Here is a 12,000-nt window from a genome sequence, read left to right on the forward strand (position 1 = left end):
ACTTGTGGAAGGCAGAAAAATGACCCTTAAAGATATCAGCCTCCTAATCCCCAAATATGTGAATATGTTATTATAGTGCAAAAGGGAATTCAGATTGCAGATGAAACAGAGGAGATTATCCTAGATAGTCCAAAGACCCACCATGATCACAAGGGTCCTTATAAGTGGAAGACAGAGACAGAAGACAGTCATACAATGAGAGAACAGCTTGACCAGCCGTTGCTGGAAGGGGGCCATAAGCCACAGAAATGTGGGCAGCCTCCATACACTGGCAAAGGCAAGAAAATGGATTCTCTTGTACAGTTTCTAGGAAGGAATGCAGCCCTGCCAACACCTTGATTTTAGCCCGGTGAGATCCATTTTAGACCTCTGATTTCCAGGAATATAATATAATAAATTAATGTTGCTTGAAGACACCAAATTTGTGATAATTTGTTACAGCAACAATAAGAAACTGCTACATAACTACAGGTCACTTCCAGCTTTACTATTTCCTAACTCTAAGGCAACAGAGGACACTGTGGGCTCCAGAATCCTACTGCTCTATTTGAAACCTTGCTTTGCCATTTACTAGCTGTATGTCCCTGAACAAGCTATTTAACCATTCCATGCTTCTAGCTCCCATCTATAAAAAGAGTAAATGATAAGATCTACCTCACAGAATTGTTTCAATTAAATGAGAAAATATATGTAAAGCCCTGAATGTGAGTATAACTGCTCAGTGTTTATTGGTTATTAGTATGTTTATTATTATTATTCACAATTATACAAGCCTTAAAAGGAAAGTCTGTGTACTTACCTTAATTTTCTAGGAATCTGTCTAATCACGGGTATACACAACAATTTGTCTACAAAGGTGTTTATTATATTATCCAAGAATAATAAACTAGTTAAATAAATTATGGTACTTCTTCTGCATTATAAATAATTACGAAGTCATTAAAATGGCAGTGTAAGTCTTCCAATTAAGGCCAAGATGGAGTAACAGGAACTGGATTTACCTTCATACTTGAAACAACTGAAAAACCAGGCAAAATATGTAACACAACAGTTTTTAGACCCAGGACATCAATTAACCCAAGACACTGATCCCTGAGAGAAGGAAAACAAATAAGCTAAGACTGCCTCCTATCCCAGCTTACTTCAAGGAGAGGGTTTCCGAGCTGAGGGACAGGGAAGGAGGAAGCCACATACAATTTTACAGCCTCCTTCAGTTGAGGAGATAGAGCTGGAAGTCCAGGAAAGCCAACCCAGCCTGTTTGCAGGGGTAAGTTCTGGAGACCAGAGAGCCTCATGGGAACACCTCTGGAGAGCTTCAGAAGTCTCCTCCCAAAGGCTTTAGGTAAGTACTGATCAGTACTACTAGTTTGTGGAGAAACTACCCAAAGCCCAGAACAAACTACTTGAAAGCAGCTGACATCTCACTGGAACCAAGAATAGCTCATCTTCCCATCAGCCTGAGTGGAAAATCATGTATTTCACAAGGCATTGGACAGAGAACTCACAAGGCTATTGTGTCAGTAGTGGGGTAAAATTAACCCTAAAGATTGCTCTAGTCCAACATAACAAAGCCTAAAAACAAATCTTATACACATAAACCAATTTCAAAGTAACTGTATCCCAGAACAAAACTCAAGAGTATTTATAGAAATGTAGAAGTTTCCATCACTTAACAAGGTCAAATTCAAAATGTCTGGCATCCTTTCAAAAATTATCAGGCATGCAAAGCAGCAGAAAACACAAACCATACTGAAGAGAAAAATCAATCATCAAAAGTAGACTCAGAAATGACAACAATGATAGATGTAGTAGACAAGGATAGTAGCACAACTGTTATAATTATACTCCAAATATTCAGTAAGTTAGAGGAAAGATTGAGCATGTTAAGTAGAGACGCATAAGACATTATAATGAATGAAAACAAGATTTAAGAAATACATTGGATGGGGATTACACAACAGAAGAAAGGGTGGTGAATATATTCTAATAAAAACTATCCCAAAACAGAACAAAAAATCCAAAATGAAAGGCAGAGTTTTGGTTTAATCAGACATAGATTTTTTTTTTAATTCGTAAGCCACATCTTTGTGCATACACACGAAGGAAAATATAAGTGAAATAAATCGGTGAAGGTATTCCTAAAAACTGCTTCCAAATTCAGAGTCCTAATTCTTCATCACTTTTCCAGTTAGAATCATCAATATCCAAGTTCTACCACATAAAATTATCCTCCATGCCATGAGAAGTGCTAGTGATGAGAAGTCCTAAAATAACCTGTAATATCATGAAAAGCCTCTGCTGAGTCTCCTGAACATGGTTCTGTAAATATATAGAGATAATTTTCTTTGATTCTGGCTCTAGAAATATTGCCAGCACTTGGAACAATTGGTTTCTACCACTCTAAAAGAGTGCTCTCTGCTCCTGTCTCTGGGATTTCCTTCCATGCTGCTGACACTCTGACACTTTGAGTGCACATACAGGCGACTCCAATCACTTCACAACTGCCACCTCCCTAACAGAGATTATAAAATGCCATCAATTGAAAGATGTATCCCAGTTTCAGAGGTCTTAAAACATGAAAGATGTGAATCTTGCAGTAGTTGAAATAAAATGCTCTTAGTCCTAAAAAAAAAAAAAAAAAAAGGGGTAGCCCTCATAAAAATGGTACATAAATGTTCGTAACACCTCTATTCACAACAATCTCAAACTAGAAACAATTATCTCCCAATAAGCAAATGGATAAACAAATTGCGGTATAGCCTTATAATGGAATACTATCTAGCAATAAAAAGGAACAAACTACTATACCTGCATCTACTGGATGAATCTCAAAGCAATTATGCTGAGTAAAAGAAACCAGATAAAAGAGAGAGCATGCTTTATTATTCCATGTGTATAACATTCTAGAAAATGCAAACTAATCTACAGTGACAGAAATGAGATCAGTGGTTATCTCTGGTGGGGCAAAGGGATGGAAAATGGAAGACAAGGGCAACAGGAAACGTTTTAGGGTGATGAGTATGTTCATTATTTTGATTGTGATGATGGTTTCACTGGTATATGTATGTCAAAATTTAGCAAACTGTACACTTTAAATATGTTCAGTTCATTATATGTCAGTTTAACAGCCAAAAATTTGATACAGAAAACAAATATGTAAATAGATACAACATAAGACTAAAAACATATACTGTGGGTCAGGATCTCAACTTCAAAAAATAAAAGACTGAAAGTATAGATCTCTCAAATATAAAAATAGATTATTTCTAGTTGGTGTGATGGGGGGTGTCTTTTATTGCTTGTACTTTCTAAATTTTTTCTAAGTACTTTCAATGAACATGTTTTACTTTTGTAGCTGTCAAATGTTTCTCTCTCTTCACATACTAGGTAGTCAGTAAATGCCAGAAATAATATTCATTATCAGATCTGAACTATTACAAATTCCCAAAGAAGAAACACACTAAAATATCCTACAAAGCTATATAAACTAGTATTTTTGTATCCACCACCATTTTTTATTATTTATATATCATATCTAGGCATATACTATTGACAATATATGATTTGGGAGGCTCATGCCTATTTATTATAAGGGTCTTATATCCCTTGTGAGTTACAAAAAAAAAAAAAAAAGCAGAATGCCTCTACCATACTGTCTTGTATGTGTCAGGTATTAAAAATATACTTGTTGGATTCATCAATAAATGAATGTCTTATAGACAAAACTGTCTTAAAATTACAACTACCTCAGTGCTTAGCACGCAGCATGTTCTCAAAAGTTTGTATTCAACTTTTTGAGAAACTTAAATCCCTCTCTTCAATATATATTTAACTTAAATCAAATGCCAAGCAAGGATCATTTCTTACTTCACACAGCACAGCACCATGCAAAAATCACAGAGGTTGACAAAGTACTTATGAAACTGAATAAAAGATTTCCGGAATTTGTTCATATGATCACAAGCTTCCGAAACACAAAACATGGCTAAGAAATTACACAACAGTACTCTGAGAGGTCATGGCATTACATAGGATAAACAAAGCAAATGAGTTCTTTAAAGAAATGGCTGATTCCAGGCCTGAGGGAAATTAAAAACATCTTGCACCAGAAAGAAGACAAGGAATTAGAGACTGATGAGGACATGTTAAAAGGGCATGGAGTTGGCCTGAAAGCATTCTCACTGGCCGAATATTCAAAAAGAATAAGCAGGGCAGTGGCTTATAACATATTTAGTGTTTTCCTAAATCTAAGGGTCCAACCCTTGATAGAAAATTTCCACTTACTAATTACAAAGGGGAAAGGTACTTTTACTAAGTGATAATACTTAGCATCACCAATAATGGGACAAACTAACATCATGCCCCCAACGTAATTCAATAGAAAGAAGTACACAAAATCATCTATGCAGCATTCTTACCAAAAGGGAAAAAAAAATGTATGTTATATTATGAAGAAACAATTAGACAAATACAGGGTATTGGCTTGGACTTTTAAAAAATGTCAATTTTGTTCAGGAAAGAACAAAAAGGCCCAGAAAATCTGTATTAGGTTAAAGATTTAAGGAGACAGAAAAACTAAATGCACTGCCTGGCTCTTAATTGGATCCTGGGTTTTGAAACAACAATACATCTCTAAAGAATATTATGGGATAATTTAAGAAATTTGAATTTGGACTGTGTAGTATTTATATAGGACTACATTGGATTAGCATGGTATTTACTATTACTACCTGTTAATTTCTTGATTGTGATAAAAGGCTTGCATTCTTATAGGAGACTATGCCTGTTCTGAGAAGAGCCATGTTAAAGTATTTGGGGGTAAAGTGTCATAATATGCCGTTACTGGTGATGCTAAATAATACCACTTCGTAAAAGTACCTTTTATTAAAAATAAAAATAAAACAAGAAAGCAAATTTGGTAAAAATGAACAATTAGTGAATCTATGTAAATAGGAATATGGATGTTCATTGTATTATTCTTTTACTTTTCTGTAAGTTTAAATTACCTTTACAAAATAAAAAGTTAGAAAAAATAAATGATACTTTCAAAATAAATAGTTTGGAGAAATTCATAATATTGACATTTCTAATATCACTGAAGCTAATTTGGAGCTTCTTTTTTTCTTGTAAAATAACAAAAGTATAGGCCTACCCTTAGAACTCTCCTTCTGTTTGTACTTTTAGTAACTTAGCATAGCACCTGATATATAAATAGCATGTGCTCAAGGAACATGTGTTGTTTCTGCTAAGCAATTTAGTAGTGGTCTGATTTTAGACAAGTCGTTTTCCCTCCCAACACTTCAAATACTTGATCTGCAAATTCTAGGTAATAATACTGATTTGTATACACCTCCCATTATTCCTAAAAGACTCAAATAATGTTAACAAAGACACTTTTTGAAATACCTTGAAAATTTTACTATCTCTTTCTCTAATCATGCTCTTAATGTTTAACCATATGAATTTTTTAAAAATTACGGGACACCTGGGTAGCTCAGTGGTTGAGTGTCTGCCTTTTGGCTCACTGAGTGATGCTGGGGGTCCCACATCGGGCTCCCTGCAGGGAAGTCTGCTTCTCCCTCTGCCTGTGTCTCTGCCTCTTTCTCTGTGTCTCTCATGAATAAAAAAAAATACTTCTTACTTTCATTTGAGGTATTTAGGGAAAAAAGTACTAGGAAATTTATTATCTAGCAATATCATCTTCTAAGTATATCTGTCAATAACTAGTAATGTCTTTTTGACCAAAAAAATAGTGCTCAAAGTTGAATACATCACACAATTTTGTAAGGGTTAAGCAATAGTTTGTAATAAATATATTAGCTCAAAAGAAAAAGGTCTGCTTTCTTAGATCTGCCATTTATAAAGCAATTGGACCTCAGACAGTTCTATATTATATGCACATATATTATTATATGTATATGAAGAATCAAATAATGACAGATTGCTAAAACATCATGTAACAAGGAGCTAACCTAGAAACTACAACACCTTTAAACAGGGTAGGTCAAGGAAATTAATTTTTTATTTGTAAATCACTCATTCCAAGTCACTTAGCTAGAGGGCTAAGGGAAAGTGCTGGAAACCTGTTCATTGAAACTGAATCAGAAATTAAAAGAAAACAGCTCTGAAATTATAATATAGATCAATAGGAAAGTATGACTTAATTTTCAATGTGAGCTTTTCAAAGGTAAAGGGTCATATTGTTCATTTTTGCAACTTCACGGCCAGCATAATCTTTTACACCTAGGAACATATAGTGAATTCTGAACAAATAAAAATAAAAAATGCAACACTTCCAAAACACAGATGTTATGTAAAACTTAGGATATACAATTTATACCTACATTTGGCAAATAACAATAAGGGTGCATTTTTTTAAGACTAAAGATATACGTAAAAACTTATGGCACATTAAAAGCTACAGACACCAAACAAAGAAACAAAAAAACCTCAAAACAACATATTTCTCAATTTGTAGACAACCACTTATAATTGTACTTTATAACACAATACAGTTAACGTAAGTGACCATACTGTGGTATCACTCTCATTTTTGATCACTCTTAAAACATTGTAGACTTTAAACTACAAAGGGAATCTGCTAACTAGTTAGCAAGTTATGACTTCTCTAATACTGTTTTTGCTTTTTACCCTATTCTAGGGTAAAATCGTCTCCAACTCTAAAATCCTATGATTTCATGAAATGGTCAATGAAAACCTGGACTGCTTTCAAGTATAGAAATACATTCATATAGAAAAAAAAAAACTTGCTTTAAAGATTGTCCTTTCATAATTTGCAAAGTACTCCTCGCATAATAAATGTGCAACATATTATTTGCATAGTCGAGCATAGCAAATTACCAGATTTTATTTAAATGAAACTGCAATCCAAGTTTCCCAACTATGCACTTACTCTTTTCATGCATTACCCATGACGCATTGTGCTAAAATATTCCCTTAGTTTAAAATAATCTCAGCCCAAATACCCAAATGAAGAAATCTGATCACCCATACTGAAGTACTCCAAAACAACTGTGTATTCATGTTATCATAATAGGTATAAAGTCTGATGGCTCAGGAGCCCTAACACATTGTTCTCAATTTCAGACATTAATAAGTAAATGACTGAGTAGTCCCTAAGGTAGCTGGGAATGAATCGCAGCAATAAAATTAAATACAACAAAATTTTGTTAGACCTACTTTGAAGTTTGGCTTGGATCTCATGCTCTTCACATACTGCACTAATCCACAAATTTCTCACCAACTGCTGCTTCTTCCCCACCCCTGGAATTCACTTCCTGTTCACCTCTCACCCTTAAGTATGCGTGGTAGAGGTCAACAGCCTTAAAGCTACTGTTAAAGGACTGGAGTTTCTGTTACTCTGATTCTTGGCAGGCTGGGGCAGAGCTCAACTCTTCTCTAATACATAGTACATAGCTCAATAATTAAGATTGTATTTTAGAACTAGCTAATATTACACAAATTTCCCCATTCAAATAGAATATTTTAATCCCAAGGACATGACAGAAATATCAAAACCAAAAACTAGTCCACTTTAACGGAGCGGGGGGAAAAAAAACGAACTAAACGGGAAATTCCTGTACAGAATTTCTATTTTGTGTTTTTGGCTTAGACAACTAAGAATCTGAAACTTCTTATAAGCAATACCATGCCAAATGCATAAAGATTTAAGTAAACTCTGATAGAGGGATGGTATAAGATTAGTTCAAAGAGACAATCTAAAAATTCTTTAGCTTTTTCTCTTCTTTTTGTCTAGAGCATAAGTGGAATGACAAGTTTTTTAACTGTTCATATATCTGTTGCTTTTTTAACTTTGGAAAAGTTGCCACTGGGAGGAAAAAAAAGCCCAGCAATGAACTTGGGACCCTCTGAGTTCAAGGAGTATGAGCAACATACAGCGAATCTTTTTCTTTTTTTTTTTTTACATAGATTTTCCTGTCTTTAAAGATTTTATTTATTTTGCTTTAGTTTTACATAGATTTTCCTCTCTCTCTTTAAAATTATTTATTTACTTACTTACTTACTTACTTACAGGAGCACACCCGTGCATGACCGAGTTGGGGAGGGGCTGAGGGAGAGGGACTCTCAAGGAGATTCCATGCTGAATGCCAAGAGGGGCTTGATTCCACGACCCTGATATCATGACCTGAGCCAAAATCAAGAGTCCTATGCTTAAACAACTGAGCCGCCCAGGTACCGCTTCTTTTTTTTTTTAAGATTTTATTTATTTATTCATGAGAGACACACACACAGAGAGAGAGAGAGAGAGAAAGAGAGAGAGGCAGAGACACAGGCAGAGGGAGAAGCAGGCTCCATCCAGGGAGCCCAGCGTGAGACTTGATCCAAGGTTTCCAGGATCAGACCCGGGCCGAAGGCAGCGCTAAACAACTGAGCCACCTGGGCTGCCCCCCTTCTCTTTTTTTTAAAAGAACTCTGCTTATACACAGAATTAGCTATGTTTCTGCTTAAGATAATTTTTATATATCTAATGTGTTCTGACAGATTTTTATGTAAGTGTTGATTCTTAGGTGTAAGAATAACTATTACACATTTGAACATACCAAGACCTCCCTATAAAACTCTTATTTCTCCTGATATTTTCCTAATCAAGCATTCAACCCCTATCACCATCGCCCTCTGGGGGCCAGAGGGAGAGCCATATAAATTAAAGAATTTCATGCTTAATAGACTACATTTCAACTATCTGGAAAATTTACTTATCTATAATAAATTCCTGACATTGCTGGATAGCAGAGAATTTGTCATATTTCTTTACCTTTCTTTATCATTTGTAATAACCACTGAGGAGCTAACTAGGCAATAGGAATGATGTGTCTTGCAATGAAACCCAAAATTACAACCACGGAGTCTTAAGAGTTGAAAACAACCTACCAACTTAGTCCATTTTACACCCATTACAGGAATTCTTTCTGTGACCCATCTGAGTCATTCTAATTACCTGCTTTCATTGGAAGGGATTTATTTCAAACTTCTTAATACCACATGATAATCTGCTTTTCTGTGACTTTCACTTAGTAGGCCTATTTCTGATCTCTGAAGTTCTTCAAACATTTGAAGATAATGATCAGGTTTACCTTTACGGCATTTGTTGTTATCATCTTATATGCAATTTTATTTAAAAAAAAAAAAGAGACTCCATACTTTTGGAAGCAATAGCTATTTTGATTTACTTCTCTTTGCTTTGGGATTGTTTTTCCCTCTGGTAATGGATAAACTATTTGCCAACATAACCAGAAAACATGAGATGCATGTTCTTTTCCACCTAAAGATTCTAAAGCAGTTTTTTGCCTCACCAGTAGGGTAGACTTTTTGAAAGGGGTAGGAGTGAGTACGGAAGAATTGTTTAGTACACTATTACTATATAATACAACATATTTATTAACTTACTTTGAAGGAAAGTGAAAGTGGTTAAGACCATATATAATGGAATCAAACTTGTTTAAATCTAGTCTGGCCACTGGTTTATTTTCACTCTGGCTGTGTGACTTGGGATATATTACTTAACTCCTCTGTACCTCAGTTTCCTCCCATGGAAATTCAAGGAAATAACTATAACCAAATAAAAGGAATGTTGTGAGGGATGAAGGTGTTAATAATATGTTAAATATTTAGTATAGTGCTTAGTACAAAGTAAGTGTACTCTGTATTAGTCATTATAATTTTTTCTATTGCTGTGCATCTACATTAAATTGAATTATGGTAAAATATGTAAGAAAAATATAAAGACATTTTAATTAAACTTGATTCAGACTTTTCCAGATCTCCATAATAACTTTATTTTTTACATGGTACTTTAGCAACCTTACAATGGTAAACTACTCAGTCATTCAAAATCATTTTCAGCAAAACAGTTAATGACATGAAAAATGTCTGCAACACATTAATTGGAAGGTTAAAAAAGCCATTTGCCAAAAAGCATGAACTATTATTCTGATTTTCTTAAAAATGCAAAAATATGTCACTGGAGGACAGGGATGAGACAGACAACAGATCTCACTGGAAACTCATACAGCAAAACATCAACAGTGGTATCACTGGTAGTGACATTACAACTTATTTTCCATTTGTTTGTTTTCTACGTGGGCCAATTTTTTAATAACTATGTATTTTTTTATCAGAAAATAATCTTTTATAAAAAAAAAACTGTCTTACATAGACTGTTCAAACCTGTCTTTCTCTTTCTTTAAAAGCCTATCAGTAATGTTAAGATCCCCTATATTCAGGAAGAAAATGAAATAAAAATTCAAGATACTAAAGAAAGTAATAAATTCATCAGAGTACAAAGCCCACAAGGAATTATGTGTAATTATGTATATCTTAAAGTTCTATTTTCTGTTTTGATTGCTATTTTAGCTATCCCACATATTTTTCTCTACCACTAAATTTTACATTAAATGTATAAACTTTGAGAGATCACATAATGTTCTATGTTATGTCTACTTCACTAATAAGACAAAAATGAAAGATTTTGTGCTACAAAATAGCAGAAATGTTTGTCATAAGGTAGCAATGAAAAGTTTATAGAATTATTTTCTCAAAATTCCTTTGCTCTAAAAATTACACATGAAAATAAGTCTAGTATTTTCTGTACTATGTTTTGTGAGCACTTATACTTAGGAACACTTGCTAGTTTACCTTTTTTCTTTTCCCTTTTTTAGTGGTAAAATTCTAGAGTCAATTATAGAAGAAATGTTATCAGCAATATTCACTGTTTTTAATGACTGACACAGATTTAAGAGTACTTACATCAAGACATTTGAAATTATATCCATGACCACCCCACCTCAGCTGGGAAATAAGAAAAAGCAAGGCTTAGAAGTATCCTTTACATATCCAACATTCTCACTGAAGCTTTCTAGAATTCTGAATAGAGTGCCATCATGAATTTTCACACATTAGTTTAAAGAATATCTTGTTTTCGCTATAACAAATTGTGTCTCATTGTTTGATTTTGATAAACCAAGATTTGTGCGCCCCTTTATTTTTTAATCTCTAAACGTCTATACATATTTAGCAATGCTAATTTAGTCTGAAATGAAATTACTTCAATTAAGACAGTTTAAAAAAACCTAAAAGAAAAAAATCTATTTCTATAGAATCTGAGGAAGGACCATAATAATGTAGAAGAGCTCCTTATCAATACATTTTTGCTATGTAATAACCATAACCATTCAGAACATGCCAAAAATTAAACAAAGAATTTGTAAGCTCTGCCAAAATTTGTGAAACATTACATACATTAAATCATTTGATTTTTCACATATTTACAACATGTGACCTATAGTTCAGTACATATAAAATCTATATACAATTCATAAAACTCAATTGTAGTAATCCTCTACCTTCTCTACCAAATCCATCTCTCTTCTTCACCCTCACAATCAACAACTCCTCAAATACCATTCTTGGCACTAAGAATAACAGGAAACTTAAAAACAGCTTCTTAATAAGTCAAAAAAGTATCCCAAACCAATTGTCCTTTACTTACTTTTGAACATCTAATATAAACAAGAAGTTAGCAATACAAAGCAAATGTTGAAACAAAAAGGTAAGTACATTTAAACAAAGCCTTATGAATTTATCAGTTGAGAAAGATGATTTATGAAAGGTTGCTTAGGATGGGTCTGAAAAAATTTCTCTCAGATAATACCACCTACATGCTAGCATTGGAACTACTTCAGTTATTTATAATTACCCTTTATTCATTCTAAATCTGTAGAACATGTTTAGGAAAACAGGAATTAAAAAAAAATTAAATGATGAAAAGGCCCTAGAAAAGTAAAAAGTAAATAAATTTTGGGCTTCATACCTTCAAGTATATGCTAGACAAAATGACTAGTCCAATTAGTCAGAAATCTACATATTACGTGGATAGTTGACCCCAGGTTCAAGCAGTAGAGGTTTTTCCCAGGGTCTTTCTAAAGAAGATGCTTGATCCTCTTCCAGTAGAGGGAGCAA

The 12,000-nt window shown here is 33.8% G+C and overlaps 1 protein-coding gene across 7 annotated transcripts in view; it reads right to left on the reverse strand.

Annotated features, from left to right (window-relative positions):
• The window catches only part of CHD9 (chromodomain helicase DNA binding protein 9), a 220,747-nt gene that overhangs the window by 129,213 nt on the left and 79,534 nt on the right, over positions 1-12,000 (reverse strand). Inside the window, exon 1 of one of the 7 annotated variants that reach the window (XM_077898435.1) lies at positions 7,201-7,224. The exons of the other annotated variants lie outside the window; for them this stretch is intronic. Coding sequence (XP_077754561.1) covers positions 7,201-7,224 — 24 coding nt within the window. Of the gene's footprint in view, positions 1-7,200; positions 7,225-12,000 lie in introns of those variants that run through there. 7 annotated transcript variants of the gene reach the window in all.

The sequence above is a fragment of the Canis aureus genome, chromosome 5 (genome assembly GCF_053574225.1).
Source record: "Canis aureus isolate CA01 chromosome 5, VMU_Caureus_v.1.0, whole genome shotgun sequence".
NCBI lineage: Eukaryota > Metazoa > Chordata > Mammalia > Carnivora > Canidae > Canis > Canis aureus.